The following is a 19,730-nucleotide window of genomic DNA, read 5'->3' as shown; positions in this document are numbered from 1 at the left end:
ATGATCGAGTATTAGATAACTAGTGCAAGAAAAATAGGTAAATTATTAATTCTCAGGAAGAGGGAGTGAGGACCAGGCCAGGACCAGGCCAGGACCAACCCTTAGGACTGCCTTGAGGGTTACTTTGAAATGACTATTTTAAAGGCCATGCGACTGTTACGGAAAACGAAGACAGCCGAAGCAATAAGACTGGATCTCTCTGTTGATGAGTTCAGAACTAAAAAGCTAGCTAAAGATAGTGGCCCGGTCCATCACCTGGCCTAACCTGTAACTGCAACCGTGACAACCGCTTTCCCGATTATCCAAGTTAGTATGTCCATGGTTTATTCTCAGTGTCCGAAAATTTCGCACATAGGCGTCCTTGATTCTCTGTAGAACGTTGCTTCTCTGTAGACTTTTGGGAATGGGACGTTTCATCGACATTTGGGGGTAGCAGTGAGAGGCCACTCACTGTATCTTGCTTCTCCGGAGGACGTTGCTTCTCTGCAGGCTTTTGGGAATCGGGCGTTTCGTTGGCATTCGAGGGTAGTAGTGAGAGGCCGCTCACTGCAAGAAGGTCTTCGATGTTGGTGCTTCCACTTGGAGCAAGCCCACCACAGTCTTGGAAATCTTTCAGGACCTTGTCGATTATCTCCGCCTGGCCACTCATATGTAGAAAGTTTCCAATACAAGCGTGGATTTCGAGAAGTTTAGGATCTGGAAGTTCCCAACTTCCTTTATAAACTCTAAACTTGACAAGCCGATTTTTAGGTAAATTTCGTATTGGCCCTGTGGCGGTATCTGGAAAGGACTTGATTCGATATTGGTGAGCAACTCCGGTTGCTTCAAAAATGAGTCTGAATTGACCGAATTCCGTGTGAAGTTGGGAGTCTAGCATCAGGACATTCTTTTCCGAATTAATCTGTTCTGAGGTAAAGGACATGTTGCGAAGAATTGGAAAGTAGCGCCTTAGGTTGACCCAAATCTTCGCATGTCTGTCCACTGCCTCGCCGTCATTGGCCTGAAAGGATCCAAGTGCAAATGGAATGATGTGGGCCGCTTCAAGATGGGTCGTTATTGCGTTCCGTGGATGGGCGTGGCTGTGACTGTACTGCCCCGTTGCAAGACATTTGTTGCCATCCCTTTCTAAACAGTGGTGCCGGAGTTGCGACTGAGAGCTTCTACTGATGGGCTCGATGTTTAGGCTCTTGAGATTCTCGATTGAATCTTCAACGCCGGAACGCGGAGACGGAGTGATTTCAGTGGGTGTTTGGCCACCATGTGCTTTCATAGGAATCAATAATCCATTTCTGATGCTTTGGACCAGTTGCCGAAGCGTCTCATCATTTGCACACCCTGAAACGTCCCCAGCCAGATTTCTTTTTCCGTCAGGAGAAAGGATCTTGAAGAAGTCACGGAGGAATTCCTTGGTTTTGTCCGTGGGTTCAAGTGGTGCGTAACTATTCAGCTTTCGATCCAGCTTCTAGCTTGATTATGAGTATCGAGAAGACTAGAAGACACGGAAAGACTCACCGTCTTTGAGGATGATGACATTCTGCAGATTACCCAGGTTGGGGTGCGCTTGGGGCCAGCCTGGAGGGCATGGCAGTTCTAGTAAAAGCAAGGCAGCCGAATCCGCTGTGACAGTTGAGAAGGGGATTGTAGATAAGTACAATCAGTTGAAGCCTTGCAAAGGAGATGATGAATGAGTGCGATTGGTTGAAGGAAAGTTGGGTGGGGGCAGGGAGTCAGGCTTAAAGTCACTTCTCACCGCTTTCCCTATTCACTTAGTACTGGAAGAAGAGGTACAACTCGCTGACTGGACAATGAGAGCTGATGAATAAACATTGACTGAGTGATCACATGACTGCACTGACCAGATCACTGAGTAAGAGCGCGTGCTGACATTTACTCGGTGAGCCTGAGCCTGATCAGAGCACGCGAACTCGAACTGGAGTTGGGGGAGAGACATGTAGAGGCTCCTTAGTCAGCATCACATGACCAGTCCACGGATTCGTCACGCGTACTCTCGGTACTCTCGTTCCTGCCTTCACTCCTTCTTCCTTTACATGAACGCCTTCCCAAAGCTGGGCGCTTTCCCAAACCAGAACGCCATGCTGTTATATGGACATGGGTTTCGGGTTTCGTGAGTCCGTAAGTATCCATCATACTCCAACTTACACGCCATCATGGCTGACAAAATCACAGACCACGCGGACGCGGAGGATCGTGCCCTTATGCCTCCCCCACAAGCGACCCACTCGTCATCCTCTATACGTGTTCATTCTTCCAGTTCCAGGATGTCGGCAGCATCCTCGGCTTCGGGCCAATTCTCCGAAACTACGAAACTGGAGACACGAAGGCTTGCTGGCAACGGGTGTTGGTCATGCGAAACGACCCGAGTAGATATTTGCCATGTGATCGCAAAAGAAGACTCACAGGTAACCCTAATTGGTCTGTTCGTTGGGGAAACACGCTAACAAGTCTCTATCTAGACTGAAGTGTGGGAACAGGCTGGTCTATTCAAGTTCCAATATAAAACCGCCGCGAACGCCATCCCTCTTTGTGGCGCCTGTCACGCAGAGTTTGACTGCGCTATTGACCCGGGATACGTGTTTTTCCCCGACGATCTCCAATACTTCATTGATTATGAAACCAAAGATCGGCAGCGTCGGCAGCGTTGTGCAGCCGAAACCGGTCAGCCGGTCGAACGAAAAGCCCCGACTGCCACCGAATACCTCGCCTACCAAATGAACGCAAACTTGGTTCCGTCTGATGCTGTTGGTGGTTTATACCGCCGCGTGTTTCTCAAGAGATTTCTTCACGGCGGTACGGTTGTGGGCTTAGAGCATCTGTTCTCCACGCCCAGACAATGGCATGGTGCCCCCATGGCTTCGATCAGACGTGCGTTTGCGATCCTTGGGAGTCCGCGGTCGTATATAATTGACCCAAGCACACGGCACGCTCTGGAAAAGTTGCGCGAGCTATACTTCGGGGACGAATCACCGAGTCCATTCGATGTTCCCCTTCGTGAACTATATCGATCGGATGCGATTAAATCTGCGAACAAGCGCCATCCAGAGGAGAGGGATGAGGGTGCATCAGAGCGGGCCAAGAGGGCCAGGGGCCTGGAGGTGGGTCAGAGCATGGGTCTTATTGAAGACGCAGGATCAACCAATCGATGCGCAGCGCATCCAGACTGGGTGTTAGGGCCGCACGTTACAACGAACGAGGTTGTGCGCCTATACGGGCCCCTATTTTCTCCTACGTGAGGTAATCATAATTTAAATAGAAAAGTTTCAACCGTTTCACACTAACAATCTGACCGCCCAAGTATAGTGTTTAACTACTCAATTAAAGTAGCAGACGACAAGTAGGCTGTAAGAAACGGCCGCAAGTGAGGCCGTTTTGGCCGTCGATTTGCCAGGGTTTTGCCACGGAGTCCTGAACCTAATAAAATAAACTACTACGTGGATATCTATCAAAAACCAAGCTTTGAATTCAAATTCCTAATAATACATGTAGTGATAATGCTTAGGCTTCCGGAAAGATAGGGCAGTAGCATATAGCAAGGTCCTCAGTGGAGCATTTCTTGAGGATATCACATACTCAAGCTATTGGAAGGGCGTAGCGGCAACACGTAGCAAGATCCTCAGCAGTGAATATAATATTTCTTTCGTTCGTGTTTAGGGCGGGCGGGCGGCGCATAACGGATTCGAACTCTAGCTCTAGTGGAGCATTCTCAATACTTCTTGTAATAGTAATCTCTTTGGCCGCTAAGTAAGATCGTAGCGCTGTTGAGAAGACTGTTTGAGTCGTAGGATCAGATAGCAGAGAGTGCTCGACCTCTGCCTGTAGTCCACGCGTGATTCTGGGGGTGGTAGGTCTGAGGTGGTAGAGTTTCAAGGTGACTCTGCGCTCAGGGGATCTCTGGATATAAAAGAGTATAACCATGTTGACTTGGTAGCCGGAATTTGAGAACCACCAGTGTGCATCAGTTCGTAGTTGTGCCTCTGATTCAGAAAGACCAATTTCAATAACGAGCGAAGGCCAGTCGTTATCTTCAGAAGGATTTCCTAACGGAGTCAGAGACTCGTCGGCTTCTTTCTCGCATAAATTTCCGCAGTACCGGGAGGCCGAGTTCATAGTGTAATCGTCTGAATCAATTCCCATTTCGAATAATTTCAGCACGAGTTTATTCGAAAATGACCGTGTCACACGCTCATGAGCTTTTGAGGGCATGATTCGAATAACCCCTTGCTGGTGCTGTGCGTCGAGAGTCAATCTGTAGGGAACCGCAAGAGGATTTCGATCTCCACCGATAAGCTCCTGCACTTGTCGGGATAGGTTCAACACGATAATAAACTGGTTCGAGTAAGACGTGTCGGAGTTGATTTGATGATAGACATCGTTCGCAGTTTGTCGAAGTGTAGAAATGGAGGGGGCAGACAACACCACAGCACCCGGGATTTCGAATGGTAGGTGCGAATCACAGTCCCTCGCTGCCTCGACCGGTGAGAGTGACTCGGGACTGCCGAAAGTCTTCGCGGACTCGGCGTCCTTTGTATCCAGGGAGGATACTGTTGATGGGGACAGAGGCAGCATGTTGGCTGAATTGGGGGGGGGGAATAGGGTGGTTGAAGAAACCGGGAGGAGGCAGAGCTAGAGAAGCAAGACGACTATTGATGGAGGACTAAGGCTGAAGTAGAAATGTTGCGACAGGAGCATGAGCACTTTCATGTGACGTCAGTTCCAGAGCAGGCGGTCAGCCGCAGTGGTAGGTGCCGACTTGCCGTCGGATAGAATACCGAACTTAACGAGTTGTGACAGTGATCACTGAGTTTGAGCCCGTGGTGAGATTTACTCAGTGAGCCTGAGCCTAATTGCCCTCATAAAAGCGGCGGCAGCCCAGACAGGAAAGGCCCTGGGCACCTGGCGGACAAAATCCTGTGTATATAGGTGCATATATCTCATTACAAGTCTCTTACTTTTATCTCCTTTATTTCTATCTCATCTCTTCTTCACCTTTTCACTCTTTCTCTCATATTTCGAATCCTTTTTGCATGTATCTCATTGCAAGTCTCTCACTTCTATCTCCTTTCTTCTTTACCTTTCTTCTATTTCTCTCATATTTCGAGAAAAGCATGGATCCGAACACCCCCCCTTCGTCTCAACCTCTCTCTTCGCAAGGCAATCCGCCATGTTCAACGCCAAGCCGGCACACCGCACTGTCCGACGATTGCTAGTAAGTACACACGTTTTATCTTTCCTAGTACTAAGGCTAAAACATGTCAAGTGCCCCCGCCGGTCCTGGAAACCGCCAAGTCGGGCTTGGACTGTACATCCCTCCTATCAAAGAAGGGACCGACCTTGAACCCCCCAGCCTGTGGGCAGACCATATCTTCGAGCTTCGCTGGAAGGTGGCCCGCCAGAGGGGATATATCAAGAGCCCAATCTTGGACACTCTCATGTCCGAAGAGAAGCAGCGGGAGCCCTTCCTCCGACATAACAAAGGCTGGCCTGCCAAACGACTCGACGAAATGATCGACAGCAACAAATGCAATGTCGAATCTGCAATGCTTCAGGTTGTTGGCGATATTGCTAGGGCTCCTTGTGCATCATGCCAACGGGGAAACGGGCCGTGGGCCCAATGTGTCAAATACAATGGCCCCCGGGTCTCATCAGTGCCTGTGCCAACTGCCATTGGGAGGGGCAAGACCACCGATGCACCTTTCATGTTAAGGTCCCCCAGGCCCCGCGGCACAAACGCAATTCCTCCAGTATTGACCGACAGCTTCGCATAGCCGGAGCGGCTCTCCATGATGAGGCAGCCATCATGGATCGGATGGTTGGAGCGGTGAACGCGAATCTCGACTCACATACAACTATCACGACTACGTTTGCTGGGATGATGATTGATGACAGGCAGTACGTGCTTTTGCCAGTTCAAACAATACGTCAGTGCATAAGCTTTACGAGAAGGTGCAGGATTTATCGACGGAATGGGAAAAGCTCAAGCGAAAAATTGCGGAGCTAGAAAAGGCAATTCCCAGGGCTTAGTTAGCCTACCAACCAGGTGATACAGACACGGACACAGGCATGGGCATAGACATAGGCATGGAGAGAGATAATATCCATGAAATCTGAATGATCCAGTTGAAATAAAAGTTTTACGAGAGCCTCAACAATCTACGTAGACTCCCAGAGGCCCCCTCGACATCACCAACCACCTTACGCTTCCCAATCTCACCAATCCCTCGAAGTTATGACGATAAAATCCAGTCGACACCAGCAAACAGTAACAAACAAGGTAATACCACCTGCCAAGTCTGCCTATTTAATATTTTCAGTGTCCTTAAGCTCTTCCTACTCCCAGCATCCTCACAAGTGCCTCTCCCCCTCTCCGACAGCGGACAACCTCGTGTTCCCAAACAACGCCGGAGCCACCAAGGCTCGAGACGAACAAGAGCCGCAATAGGTCACCAAGAACCACAATACCCTCGCACTTCACATTATAGCTGTCCGTTGTGAACTCCTTCGTCATAGGGCTGCATATCAGACCGATCCTCGCCTTTAACACCCATTAGCTTCATTCAGCACCAAGGTATATACCAAGACTAGAGTCATTCTACTGAGCAGATATACTGACACTCAGTCAAGCATGAGCACAGAAAACACCGGATACCCCGACCCCCTGACCGGTCAGGATGGGAATGAGCCAGGCTTCTGGGCACAAGCCGCCGTTGACAACCCATGGCGTCGCGGAACTCGCTCCAGTACACAACAAGGGACACGCCATAACCTGCTTCGAGCGATGCTATTACGCCGAGAACCTGCTCTACGTGTCTCAACCGATGGTACAGACTTCCATTCCACCCTCGGTCGAAAGAACGCAAATATCGAGGCCCTCTTGGCACAGTCAGTTTGAGTGAAGATACCGCCAGAGGCAGCATGCCAGTCTTGCAAAGAAGGCCTCGGGAAATTCGTCTCTTGTGTGATTGTTTCTGGTGCCGGTGACCAACTGCTGTCACGCGCAAATTGTCATTGGGGGTAGCAAGAAGAGCGATGTAGCTTCTTAGCACACCCTCCGACCCCTCCGTCATCTCACCCACTACTACTGACTGAAGATGTGAACATCTAGCTTACGCAGCTGGATAAGGAATTGCAAAGGGAGATTGAGTTGCAGAATTGTGCGCAGAAAGCAGAGGAAGATATAGAAGGGAAAGTTAGGGGTTCTGGCCGCCGTTATTTTTGGCTAGGATTTTTTCCCATGGCAATAAGATCAAGAAAATCTTTAGTTCAGAAGTTTGAACCGCGCTTGATAGAAAACGTCTCCGGGAAGATTAGGAAAGACCTTTTTCGAGAGGTTTATAAAGCATGCTAAATACTATATCCTTCAAGTATATTAAGATATCGACCTTCATATAACTGTTATCACGCCGTCAATGCATTCGTTAATTTATGCATTTAAATATTAGAGGTGAGAGTAATTCTAAACGTTAAGTAACATAAGATATATAAAAGACAAGACAACAGTCGACAGACTTTCTCTGATGCTCAATGCGGCACACCACCAGTCCCAAATAGCTCCATCTTGATACGATCAGCACTGACCCCCTGCGACTTGAGGCTGGACTCCATATCTGTCATGAATTTCTCAGGCCCACAGACATAATACTCAGTCTGGGAGTTGTCAAGGAACAAGTCCTTTTGTGAAGCCAGCTTATCCAAGTTCACACGCCCGACATGGTGGTAGTCGACACCTTGCGTGTCTTCCTCGGAAGGCTGACTAGTAAAGAAGGTCGCTTGAAGATTCGGGTATTGTTTCGTGAGCGAGGAGATGTGGTCTTGGAAAGCGCGCACGCTCGAGCTGCGGGCACCATGAATGAAATGCAGTTTTCGGTTCGACGATGGCTTGGAGGTCAATGTGTTGAAGATTGAAGTCAACGGGGTCAACCCCACACCCGCGGAGATAAGTACCACCGGGTGGGCGGGCTCGTCTGTTGCAGAAAGAAAGAAGTCGCCACAGGGGTGCGACACCTTGACCGTATCGCCTTTGTTGACTGTATCGTGCAGGAGATTCGAGACATAGCCCGCATGGGCTGTGGCGTCCGGGGCAGCAGAGTCGACTCCCTTCTCTTTCTTGACGCTGATGCGGTAGTAGTCCGGCCGAGGCTGGTCGCTGAGCGAATACTGGCGGGCTTGTGGGTATTTGAGGTCCGGCACGAATACCTGTACGGAGATATACTGGCCCGGACGGAAGGCCGGGAGAGGCTTGCCGTCGGCTGGAGCAAGGTAGAAGGAGGTGATCTCATCCGACTCCTTGACCTTATCCGCAACCTTGAACTCGAACCAATCGGTCCAGCCGTTGCTCTGCTGGTACAGCTGGTTCTCGCGGCCGATCATCAGGTCGGCCAGCTGCCAGTAGGCTGCGGCCCAGGCAGCATGGATCTCTGGGGTGAGGGCGGCCCCGAGAACCTCGGCCATGGCCTCGAGGAGGTACTTGCCCACGATCTTGTAGTCGTCGGGTTTTATGTACAGTGAGGCATGTTTGTTGCAGATCAGCTCGACGGCAGACGACAGTGCGCCGAGGTCGTCGATATGCGAGGCATATGCGTATAGTGCACCGGCGAGTGCACGCGGCTGGTGGCCATTGGCCTGGTTAGCTGTGTTGAAGACGCTGTTCAGCTCTGGGTGAGCCGCCAGCATGTTGCGGTAGAAGACAGTGGTGATGGTGTTGCCATGGTCCACCAGAACCGGGACGGTCGCTTTGATCAGCTGGACCTGGTCTGGGGCCATTCCCATGTTGGAACCCATAGTGAAGAAGACTTGTCAATATCAGGTGTCTGTTACAACCAAACGCTGTTATGAGTTTGATTAATCAAAGTGGTGTCGTTGGCTGTCGGGTATTTATACAGTTCCACCCTGCCTAGGCAAACCCCTGCGAGAAGCAGTCTCGGGCTTTGCAGGGATGCAGGGATTGCTCCTGTCTGCCACGATTTGTTATCGGCTCGCCGGCTTTGTGCCGAGCGAGTGTGCATCTCCGCGGAGACTCGATTCCTTCGATGGTTCCACTGGAATTTTCGAGACGGCCCGACCGGCTGACCCTGGAGATTTCTCGGTTTCTCAGGTACATGAAAGAAATTTGAGCGTGTGTTTTGATTCCTTGGCTGCTATTCACGGTGGTTCCAAGGTTATGAGCAAGGTTGAGATCATCATGCTGTCAGTGCTGATCGTCTCCGCGATCGCCATATCGTATATCAAACATGTTTATCAAACATGTATTTGTTACCCATACTCCCTGTACACCCAGAGCCGATAGTCCCTTGGAATATAATGAGTATGGGCCAGGGAGTAGATAAACCTCAGCCTAGTTGCCTCCATGAAAGAAAGTCCAAGATAAGAAACCCCGTCTGGCACCAGCATGCATACATTCAGGGATTATCCACATGAACTGGGTTTAGTTCGCCGTCACATTGTCACCCTTGCAATCCCAGTCACACTATCCACGAAAATCTTTAGGAATCTCGGGTCCGAACATCCCCCGAACCACTTTCTTCCATTAAGAGCTCTGCGATTACCATTCCCTCGCTAAATTGCCGGATCTGCCGTGGCTATCGCGGGATTTATGCTGATCTACTGACTTGCAATAATTTGCATTGTGAGTGTGTGTTTGGCGAGGCATGGCGTTGAAGCCGAGTTTTCCCCTTCAAAACTCGGGTCGAACCACATCTTCCCGTTGGGATCCCTCCGCGCCATAAAATTCAATTGTGGACGGACACGCCGTCAAATTAAACATTTGAATGAGTCTTCGATTTCGGCCTTGCCGTCAATGCCGACCTTTTGAGTGGTTCGTCCATCATCCAACCCGGCAGAGTGCTCGCGGGTCTAGTGGAACCGCAGTCTCCGGGGTTCTAGACAATACCCAGTGTCCATTTGCGGAAGCTCTCGCATGGTTCCGAGTGACAGCTGAACTTGTTTAACCCCACTGGTTCGGACACCTAGACTGACCTCATCACTCGATATATTGTCGACGTGAGGCCACTGCCGGGACCGTGTCTAGATCGGGCAATGCCGTCGACTTCAAGGACCATGGGCTTTTGAGTCCTGATCGATGACCCGTGTATCTGTCTGGATGCCTCGGCATAGTCCAGTAGTGACGTCGGCAGTGCTTGGAAGATGGTCCCTATATATCGTTGAAAGTCGCTGGAATGATGCCAGGAGCCGCACCATCCAGAATACTGCCTCTAACTTGAGGTTTTTGTTGCCAGAACTCGGCAAATAACATCTTCACCCAATTCGCTAAATCTCGAGTGACAGCATGTGGTTCAAGCACAAGCGCAACTCCGCCGATGTTTCAACACTGGGAGGGCCTTCGGGACCCGGAGGACGCAGCCAGTTGCCGATGCTGCAGTTCCCAGATAAGATGCGGTACAATCTGCTGTGCGTGATGGGCGAGTTCGTGGGCACGTTCATGTTCCTCTTCTTCTCGTTCGCCGGTACACAGGTGTCGAATACCCCGATGCCTGCACCGGGCTCGCCACCCAACACCTCGAACCTGTTGTATTCGGCTCTGTCGTTTGGGTTCTCGTTGACAGTCAACGTCTGGGCGTTCTTCCGGGTGACTGGGGGGCTGTTTAACCCTGCGGTAAGGCTAGAAGCCCTCGTTGTGGGATTGGTTGATGCTGACGCCGAACTAGGTCACCCTGTCGCTGTGTCTCACCGGCGGCATGCCTGTCCTCCGTGGCTTGCTGGTTTTCCCTGCGCAGCTGGTGGCAGGCATCGCGGCGGCCGGCGTGGTGAGCGCCCTGTTTCCCGGTCCGCTAAACTGTAGTACTCGGTTGGGCGGCGGCACATCTATCTCACAGGGTCTGTTTATCGAGATGTTCCTCACTGCGCAGCTGGTATTTGTGATTATCATGCTGGCGGTGGTCAAGCACAAGTCGACGTATCTGGCACCGGTTGGTATTGGACTGGCCTTTTTTGTGGCGGAAATGATTGGTGAGTTTTCCTCGTGTTTTGTGAGCTTGTATGAATATGTCGTTCTGACCAATATTGCAGGCGATTACTTCACCGGCGGCTCCCTCAATCCCGCTCGATCATTGGGCCCCGACGTGATCAACCGCCAGTTCCCCGGGTATCATTGGATCTACTGGGTTGGTCCGCTGCTCGGCTCTCTTCTCGCGTCTGGCTTCTACCATTTGCTGTGTCTCGTTCGCTGGGAGAATATCAATCCGGGCCAGGACTTCAATGAATGGGAGGCTCGTGCCCGGAAGGAATCGATGACCCATTCGGATCACACTATGGTTGACCCGCTGCATCACCCCAACGCTGAGCCGAGAGAGCTGTCTCCTGACGAGCAGGTCTAGGCTGGTTGGTTGTCAGCGGGTGCTTTTGAGTGTATTTTGAGTAATAGTGGTATACACCACTCCCCCTGAAGATTATGCTATAGTTCACCTTAAGTTGTTTTCTGTCGACATTAGCCATCCTGAATTGCACATTTCACTGTATAGGGCGGAACCAAGCGCCTGTTGGGGGCCAACACATGTACCAGATCACGAAACAGCGGAAGTCGAGACTCGCGAGTTGTTTCAACTGATTCGAGCAACTGCTAGTGTTGAACTAGGGCCGGGGTCAAAGCGTTGACATGAGTTTTAGCACGAGACTACTGCAGGATTCTACCCCTGTCCTCGCCTTGGCTTTGACTGATCCGGTATACCTTCATGACGACTGGTTGTCTGTTGGAAGGAAATAATAGCCGAAGAGTGAGAAAGGAGAAAGGGCATGTGTCACAGATATTGACTGTCTGTTTGGTTCCTCGAGTCATGCTTTTCGGAGTATATGCATGATAAATCAAAAACCGGGGGGGGGGGGGCGTGTATAGACACGAGGGTTGTATGTCTGAACTACGGACCAATATAGGGCGATCATCTTCGGCAATGGCAATGTGCTACCGAAGTATCCGCAAGACTCCCAAAAAAAAAGGGGACAATAGCAGTCTTGGGGGCAGCGATCATGATAACCTTGGCCTCCCAATGGAAACCGATTTTCTCGAGGATTGGCGTCTCCACTTCCCAACGCAAGGATCCAAGGACGCCAGAGGAATGTAAAACCCGACCGAGGGTATGTGGTGTGTGTTACTGTGCTGAGCCGTGTGCTGCCAGACTGTCCGACGCGACTATTGCAGGTCGAGTCGAACGGTGCATGCCTGCTTCGCACACGCCCATAACTGTCCACTTTTGAGATATTCTCGAGTCAAGCCTTGCAATGCCAGACGGATTTTCTAGCTTTGCCACTAGAAGAATCGACGATTTGCAAGGCTCCACTTCGCCAGACAGCCCCCATCGGGGAAAGCTCTGTCCTGCGGTGGACCTCCAGCGTGAGAACGTCATCTTCAAAAAGCAAAGAGAAGCAACATCCGCCATGTTTGATCCGCTCTGAGGAGATCTTACTGAGTCGCATCTCACTCACTATGCTCCCTCAGGCTCCGTCCACAGATCCAGAGCCGGCCGTCGCCGACGATGCGCCCGGGCTTGCTGGGCCAGGCGATCTGCAGCTGCTAGGTACGTTGCGCGTGTGTATTATGTATGCCATGCGGGGAGATTGCGAGATACTAATGCTTTTGCTTAGCTCGGATGGGCTACAAGCAAGAGCTGCGTCGCCAGTATTCGACGGTGCAGGTGTTTGCGGTCGCATTTAGCATCATGGGCCTTGTGCCGTCCATCGCGTCCACCGTGTCATTCTCTCTGCCGGCGGGCCCAGTTGGCATGGTTTGGGTATGGCCGAGCACTCATCACCGAGAGACATTGTCGACTGACTGAAACAGGGATGGTTCACTGCAAGCATTTTTATTTTCCTGGTCGGGTTGGCCATGGTTTGTAATTTCCTCCATTGCGATGTAATCAGCGCTGATATCACCAGGCTGATCTGGCATCCGCAATGCCCACGGCTGGAGGGCTGTATTGGTGGACGCACTATTTCGCCGGCGACAAGTACAAGAGCCCATTGAGCTTTCTGATCGGATATAGCAACACGCTTGGTCTGATCGGGGGCATGTGTTCAGTAGACTGTGAGATCATAGTGTCTATCAGTCGCAGGGTCCTCTACTGACTTTATTACCTTCCAGATACCCTGGCGCTCATGATTCTCTCGTGCGTCTCTATTACGCACGAGGCTGAATGGTCCGCATCCCGTGGAGTCATTTACGCGGTCTATGTCGGCCTGATCATCCTGCACGGGCTGTGGGGCTCCTTGGCTGGCCGCCTGATGCATAGGATTCAAACATTGTGCATCTACGCCAATATCGCGCTCGTCGTGGCCACCGTGATCGCCCTGCCCGTCGGCAAGGTGACGCGAGGCGAGTCGCTCAACTCTGGCAAGTTTGTCTTCGGGCACGTCGAAAACCAAACGACATGGCCCACCGGCTGGGCTTTTATGCTGGCATGGCTTGCCCCGATCTGGTCCATCGGCTCGTTCGATTCTTGTGTGCACATGAGTGAAGAGGCTATGCATGCTGCGAAGGCCGTGCCTCTGGGGATTATCTGGTCAGCCGGGTCTGCCTTTGTGCTTGGCTTCTTAGTTCTGTCTGTCATGGCTGCCACGATGAACCCCGATGTATCCAAGACGATTAATACTAAATTCGGACAGCCAATGGCCCAGGTATGGAATGTGCACTGTAATGAGACCAACTCACCAACTCACCGTCTTGTTTCATAGATTTATTATGACGCATTGGGGAAGAAAGGTGCCCTGGGCTTCATGGGCGTCCTCTGCGTTATCGAATTTCTGATAGGCCTCAGCCTCGTAAGTGCCTAGTTCCATTTCAAGTTCTTTACCCACCACATCTAACAATCCCCAGATCGTCGCTGCATCTCGTCAAGCATGGGCCTTCTCCCGAGACGGCGCCCTCCCTTTCTCACCCTTCTTTCGCCATGTCAGCAAGCGCATCCAGTATCAGCCAGTGCGCATGATATGCGGCTTGGTAGTCGTGTGTCTTGTACTGGGGCTGATCTGCCTCATCAACTCTGCCGCCGCCAACGCCCTGTTCTCACTGTTTGTTGCCAGCAACTATCTGTCATGGGGGACTCCGATCTTCTGTCGGTTGGTTTGGGGCCAGGAACGGTTCCAGCCGGGTGAGTTCTATACGGGTCGGTTTAGTACGCCGATTGCGTGTGTTGCTGTGGTTTATTTGGTGTTTGGGATGGTGTTGTCTATGTTCCCGACCACGGGGCCGAATCCGTCTCGTGAGTTATCCCCTCTTCTGCTCTTCTCTTTTCTTTTCTTTGCTTTGCTTTGGTTTTTTTTTTTTTTTTTTTTTTTTTACAGAAAAAGTCACTTTGGCCCTTATGCTGTCCCTGGAATCACAACTGACCTTTTTACGCAGCCTCGGACATGAACTATACTATCGTCATCAACGGCTTTGTTTGGATTGGCTGTATGGTCTACTACTTCTTCTTCGCCCGGCATTGGTACTCGGGTCCCCAGTTGACCGTTGATGAAACGCGCTCGACTGATTCGGATAACACGATATGCCCGCCTATACCCATGCAGAGGTCAGGCTTGGCCAAGGAGGAATGATTTCTGTGATTTTGTATTACACTGTTTCAGCGTCTTCTATATACCCTGTATGTCTTTGTTTCGGGATTTGTTTGGGCGAACTGGCTTGGGATGAATAGGCATGGGATCGGCATGTGGGATAGGGGGCGTGGTTGTAGCATCACGGCTATCTTTGACGTAAATTCAATTTCTTTCGGCTATAACTCGTCTCTTTTTGTATTATTTCTTCGGACCAAATCTGACCCAGTAGCAATAACATCTGAATTATTCTATCTACAATTACAGAACACAAATGAATGTAGTAAGTATTCAATTCAATCGTACAGCCGATATATATACAGCATTGACAACGCCGGGATTATAACCCTCCTTTGTGGAGAAGACGCATGCCAGATATTGATAAATAAACAGTCAATGAAAGTCGTGAAGGATAAGCGTAAGATGGAAAAAAAATTCCCAGAAGGTATCAAGACCAATGGTTGTCAACCCCCAATTTACAGGGCAGCCATGACACCCAGGACACCAGCCATACCGGCCGCAATGCCGCCCACAGCAGTGGGACGAGCAAAAGCACCGTTAGTCGAAGAGCCCGAGCCCGAGCCCGAGGCACCGGCAGCCGAGGTAATGGTCGTGGGCGCAGTGGTGGGCTGGCCGTTGGAGCCCGTGGTGGTGACCTGCGAGACAAAGGTCGAGGTCTTCTGGGCAGCGTCGCTGGCCTTGTCGCTGGCCTTGCTGGCACCCTCGCTCGCCTTGCTGGCACCCTCGGTGGCCTTGCTGGCGGCTTCGGAGCTCAGTGAGGTGGCCATGGACGCGGCGTCGCTGGTCAGCGACGAGATGGCGCTGGCACCGCCGGTGCTGGCGGCCTGGACAATAGAGGTGGCCTGGTCGCGGGCATCGGAGGCAATGGACTTGCCGTCGGCGCCGGCGGTCGAGGCGGCGCCCTCGGCATCGGAGACGATCGAGTTGATGTCCATGGGGTCGGGGTTGGCCATGGCAGCGGTGGCCAGGAAGAGGGCCGAGGAGATCAGGGTGAACTTCATTGTGGTAGTTTGTTTGGGAGGGGTGGTGTACAGAGAGGTATAGGGGAATGTAAAGAGACTTGTTATGATATGTTTGGTTGTGAAGTAGTTGAGGTTGTTGGATGAATCAAATAATCCGGGGGGGGATCAGGCCCCTTATATGTCCCATGTCCCACACACTTAAACATAGTAACACACCCATTTCTTCGGGTGTGGCAGTGGCAACGACCTCAGCCATGGAGAGAGAAAAGATGGGGGCCTATTTTTTTCCACCTGCAGTTAGCCTCTCCAACGGGGCAACCGGTAGATTGTAATTTTGGAAAGCCAATCGTCATTTCCCAAGGATCCACCAGGTCCCCAGTGGCTCAGGCTGAACACGGTCTGTGGATGCCATGCGAGAGAGATCCCCATCTGCCTCGTGCATGCAATGCGTCATGTCATCAGCTGTCCGCTGTTCTTATACGCGACATAGCCAGCGCAAAAACTGATTTTAGAAACCGCATAACAACGCAGTTCCTTTTTTTTATGGCATCTAATTCACACATACGAATTATTCGGCTGCCTTCGATCCAGCAACCGGATCCCACGGCTCCCCCTCGACCACTCGAGGAAGCCCCCTGAGATCCACTGGGGTCCCCGCCGATCGGCTGTCCACGCATGTCAGTGGAAAATTCAGGCATAATATTTGGGGCCTAGCGGACTTCCTATTATGTCTGGTGCGGTTCAAAGTCGACTTGGCTGTGACGTGATATGATCGAAGTAGGTGTCGACATATATTGTTGGGGGGTTCTTCCATCCGAGGTCGGCGCCATGGAGTACGTGGCGTTCAAAGTGTTTTCTATAGCCAAGCCCAAAGTGCCCACTGGGGTAATTTAGGCGGCACAAATGCAATCATGATCGAGTCATGCCGGGCAAGGATGATTCGGCTCTCTGCTTATGCCCTTCACCGACCCGAACGATTCACGTGACTGTGGCGATGCGTGCCAAAAAAAGAAACCAGGCAGATGCGAATATTCGCCGGTGGCTCATCTCTATATTTATATTTATATATATATTTTTCTTTTATTGGCATGATGCTAACTCGGTTTTTATTTATATTCTTATTTTTATACCAGTTGGGCATTCAGGTGGCTGAGCGAACAGCGTCTCTTCCGGGAACTATACTGATATCCGATGCATAGTGCAATCTCATTGATTAGATCTAAATTAATACATCTACATAATGCTTATGTTCAATTATGATATACATGAAACGCCCATGTCAACCCGCAAACTGCCGATACGCCTGCAGGACAGCCTCCCATCCTCCTTGATGGTTCGCCTCGCGCGGGTTCGTCTTCCCGTCGAGCACCATCACATCTGTCATGCGCGTACTGATGGAATACCACACGAGGTTGTGCGGATCATTAGTTACACGCATCATATTGGCCTGGCAGTTGCCATTGCATGGCTCATTGTACATGCCATTCCAGTAGCCGTCGAAGAACGCCCACGCGGCCGAGTTGTAGAGCGCCAGATCGGAGCCGCCATCGACGTTGGTCGCCAGCGCCGTGCGGCATTTCTGGTCGTCTGCGCCGCACCACAAGTAGTCCGGGTCGCCATATTTCGCCTCGGCTTTCCATGGTGCTGGCGCCGCCTGGTACTCGCCTGCGCCCTGCATGTAGGGCGTTTCGGTTTGCAGGAGACCCGCGTAGACGTTCTCGGCGTTGTGGAAGTTGTAGTTGTAGAGCCAGTGGTGCTCGGAGCCCGTGCCTGTCAGCCAGGTGCCCTTGGTTGATTCCACGAGCACGCCGCGGCCCGTCGAGACGATCGTCAGGATCGACTGGCTGTCCAGGTTGTGGTCTGCCGTCCATCCCCAGAAGTTTTCGATGTAGGCCGACGAGCTTGGCGTCAGATGCATCACCATGAATGCCGCCATGCAGTCCTTGGGATCTTGCGACGTGCACACGTTCGAGATGCTGGTGTCTGCTGTGCCGCCCACGGTCACGGCCGTGTTCCAAAGCCCAACATCGCCTGGCTCGCTGCCCGCGGCGTTGATCTCAACGACCTTGGCGCCGGGCAGGATTTCAGCGACTGTGAACCGCATATCCTGAATCTCGATCACTCCGACATCGCCGGGGTTGCCAATCCGCACGACTGCTCGGGGGTTATTGGCGTCTCGGAACGCATCGCCATACCCGGAGATGACAGACCATGCTTCACCGACGATGCGTGTCCCAACAGGAATGAAGAGCGTGTCCGAGACACGATAGATGCCAAACGGGAAGTAAGTGACCTTGCAGTCGTCCGCATTCTGGGCCAAGATAGCGTTGAGCGCCTCAGTGTCGTCAGTCATCCCGTCGCCCTTGACCTTGTAGCCCGAGACAGTTTTGACGTTAATAACGTCGGTACCACTGTACTCAGCATAGGTTGGCTGGGGCTTGATGAAGAACTTTCCATCACTCAAAAGGCTTTCGGGCCGCTTCGTCGACCACCCGGATCCCGTTTCGTACTTGCCCGGGACAACAGTACCCCAGACCCAGGTGTCGACGTGTGGCGTGGCAGCCAGCCGAGTGTTGCCCTGAATATCGACAGCGATGGCACTCGGAGAATCATGCGCCAGGTTCTGGATGAGGAACTGGCTGTTTTGGTTTCCCGTATCGTGTGAGGAGTCGTGGAACCTCACGACAGGGCCGGAGTTGGTGGAGTCCGAGTCAAGCAGGACCAAACTCCCGAGCCCGTTGTCTGTCATGCTGATGCCTGTGCCGCAGCTGTCGAAAGTAGCGCTCTGGAGCAACACCGACCAGCCGCCTGCGGCATCAAATCCTGTCCCACAGGACTTGAAGTAGATGTTCTTGAAGTTGACTTGCTGGTTGGAGTTTCGGATGCCGGTCGCACCACCGATGATGTACTGTTGTCTGTCAGAATGGTCTGTGAGTCTATGTAAGTGTTTGTAGAACTTACAACATCGGTAACGGCGATGGTGGACCCGGCAACCACATCGATTCCAGTGTGTCCCTTCGACACCTTGGGCATGCGGATCTGGATGTTGGTCAAGCCCGAGCCTTGGGCCACACCCCATTGCATGGCAGTGATCTTCCGGTCGGGCTTTACAGCCGTTGTATCAAGGACCACGTTCTTCATGAGGGTCATAAAGCTTGTCTCTGGCTGTCCAGTTTGTTCATCAAATCCCATTACCAGATACTGGCCGCGGAAGTCCGACGAAGCCTTGAGGATAGGCGGGTGTCGAGGGTCGCCGACAATGATTGTTCCCACGGTCAAGTTCAGTGTCGTTCCCAGCTGGTACGTTCCACCAGGTAGATAGACCTCGGCCGGGTACCGCGTGATGCCCTTGCCTTTCCGGCTACCGCCATTATTGTCGTCGTCTATGGCCTTCTGGAGCTTGGGACTTTGGTCACCCGAGCCGTCATTGACAACCGAGTAGTCCATGACATTGCGATACACTGGGTACGAGTGGGTCCCGTTCACGTAGGGTGCAAGCCCTGCGCCTTCACGGTTGTGATCTTGCGCATCGAGCCAGTAGGTGTCCGGGGACTTCTTGGCTGGCCCAGCGCAAGTCTTGGTAGCAGGGGCGAAGCTTGAATGGACGGGTCTGGGGAGGCCATTAGTATGAATACAGACCCACGGAATCAGGGCTAACCTACCCAGACGAGTGTGTGCCTGAAGAAGCATCCGTCCCATGAGCTTCCAGAGAACCGCTAGTGGTATGCTTTGCAGAAGCATCGGTTGTCTTTGTCCCGGAGGTGGTATCAGACGTCGGTTTTCCAATAAACGACGCCAGATCGATCCCTGAGGGTACAGGAGGTAACGGAGGCAACACAGGCACGGAAGGCACGGAGGGCACCAAGGGCACAGAAGGAACTCCAGGTAATTCACGGATCAGGGGGACAGGAATAATTGCACTCGACGCCGTAGCAATGAGAGCTGCCACCGCAGCCGTAGACAAAGGGCCCCTCATCGTGAATCATCAATCCTGGAACCTGGAACCTCAACCTCCAGGAGCCTTTGAGCGAGTGACAGGAGGAAAAGCAGAAGAATCGAAGGAGCGAGGAATTGATCTTACAAAAAGGAACGGACCGGCATGTGCCGTCACTATCCCCTGTCGCCTGGAGCATATCTAGTGGTTGGCATGGGAGACCGAAAGACACTTCTGTTTGGAATGTGGACTCGTCGCTC

The 19,730-nt window shown here is 51.9% G+C and overlaps 10 protein-coding genes across 10 annotated transcripts; 5 read left to right on the top strand and 5 right to left on the bottom strand.

Moving 5' to 3' along the window:
- Positions 1-307: 307 nt before the first annotated feature.
- Positions 308-1,533, bottom strand: NUU61_003573 (HNH endonuclease signature motif containing protein; the record flags this gene model as incomplete). The annotated part of the gene is made up of 2 exons (XM_056654155.1): positions 308-1,462; positions 1,513-1,533. 2 exons carry the CDS (start codon positions 1,531-1,533, stop codon positions 308-310), a joined length of 1,176 nt encoding a protein of 391 aa, XP_056512182.1.
- Positions 1,534-2,168: 635 nt separating this feature from the next.
- On the top strand, positions 2,169-3,251 carry NUU61_003572 (uncharacterized protein; the record flags this gene model as incomplete). Its single annotated transcript, XM_056654154.1, has 2 exons — positions 2,169-2,420; positions 2,475-3,251. The coding sequence occupies 2 exons, from the start codon at positions 2,169-2,171 to the stop codon at positions 3,249-3,251; spliced, it is 1,029 nt and encodes a 342-aa protein (XP_056512181.1).
- Positions 3,252-3,588: 337 nt separating this feature from the next.
- On the bottom strand, positions 3,589-4,584 carry NUU61_003571 (uncharacterized protein; the record flags this gene model as incomplete). The annotated part of the gene is made up of 1 exon (XM_056654153.1): positions 3,589-4,584. The coding sequence occupies one exon, from the start codon at positions 4,582-4,584 to the stop codon at positions 3,589-3,591; it is 996 nt and encodes a 331-aa protein (XP_056512180.1).
- A 683-nt stretch (positions 4,585-5,267) lies between these two features.
- NUU61_003570 (DUF3716 domain-containing protein) lies at positions 5,268-5,783 on the top strand (the record flags this gene model as incomplete). The annotated part of the gene is made up of 1 exon (XM_056654152.1): positions 5,268-5,783. One exon carries the CDS (start codon positions 5,268-5,270, stop codon positions 5,781-5,783), a length of 516 nt encoding a protein of 171 aa, XP_056512179.1.
- An 857-nt stretch (positions 5,784-6,640) lies between these two features.
- NUU61_003569 (uncharacterized protein) lies at positions 6,641-6,907 on the top strand (the record flags this gene model as incomplete). Its single annotated transcript, XM_056654151.1, has 1 exon — positions 6,641-6,907. The coding sequence occupies one exon, from the start codon at positions 6,641-6,643 to the stop codon at positions 6,905-6,907; it is 267 nt and encodes an 88-aa protein (XP_056512178.1).
- Positions 6,908-7,536: 629 nt separating this feature from the next.
- On the bottom strand, positions 7,537-8,796 carry fhpA (flavohemoprotein; the record flags this gene model as incomplete). Its single annotated transcript, XM_056654150.1, has 1 exon — positions 7,537-8,796. The coding sequence occupies one exon, from the start codon at positions 8,794-8,796 to the stop codon at positions 7,537-7,539; it is 1,260 nt and encodes a 419-aa protein (XP_056512177.1).
- Positions 8,797-10,300: 1,504 nt separating this feature from the next.
- On the top strand, positions 10,301-11,348 carry NUU61_003567 (uncharacterized protein; the record flags this gene model as incomplete). The annotated part of the gene is made up of 3 exons (XM_056654149.1): positions 10,301-10,627; positions 10,680-10,980; positions 11,041-11,348. 3 exons carry the CDS (start codon positions 10,301-10,303, stop codon positions 11,346-11,348), a joined length of 936 nt encoding a protein of 311 aa, XP_056512176.1.
- Positions 11,349-12,451: 1,103 nt separating this feature from the next.
- NUU61_003566 (putative GABA permease (Uga4)) lies at positions 12,452-14,556 on the top strand (the record flags this gene model as incomplete). The annotated part of the gene is made up of 8 exons (XM_056654148.1): positions 12,452-12,542; positions 12,610-12,755; positions 12,806-12,853; positions 12,901-13,048; positions 13,106-13,638; positions 13,696-13,782; positions 13,838-14,222; positions 14,363-14,556. The coding sequence occupies 8 exons, from the start codon at positions 12,452-12,454 to the stop codon at positions 14,554-14,556; spliced, it is 1,632 nt and encodes a 543-aa protein (XP_056512175.1).
- Positions 14,557-15,029: 473 nt separating this feature from the next.
- Positions 15,030-15,575, bottom strand: NUU61_003565 (putative GPI anchored protein; the record flags this gene model as incomplete). Its single annotated transcript, XM_056654147.1, has 1 exon — positions 15,030-15,575. The coding sequence occupies one exon, from the start codon at positions 15,573-15,575 to the stop codon at positions 15,030-15,032; it is 546 nt and encodes a 181-aa protein (XP_056512174.1).
- A 1,240-nt stretch (positions 15,576-16,815) lies between these two features.
- NUU61_003564 (glycoside hydrolase family 55 protein) lies at positions 16,816-19,512 on the bottom strand (the record flags this gene model as incomplete). The annotated part of the gene is made up of 3 exons (XM_056654146.1): positions 16,816-18,444; positions 18,498-19,146; positions 19,199-19,512. 3 exons carry the CDS (start codon positions 19,510-19,512, stop codon positions 16,816-16,818), a joined length of 2,592 nt encoding a protein of 863 aa, XP_056512173.1.
- Positions 19,513-19,730: the final 218 nt, after the last annotated feature.

Source organism: Penicillium alfredii (genome assembly GCF_028826965.1).
Source record: "Penicillium alfredii strain IBT 34128 chromosome Unknown utg000005l_segment0_segment0, whole genome shotgun sequence".
NCBI classification, from domain to species: domain Eukaryota; kingdom Fungi; phylum Ascomycota; class Eurotiomycetes; order Eurotiales; family Aspergillaceae; genus Penicillium; species Penicillium alfredii.
The sequence above is the reverse complement of the archived record's forward strand: the minus strand, read 5'-3'. Positions and strand labels throughout refer to the sequence as shown.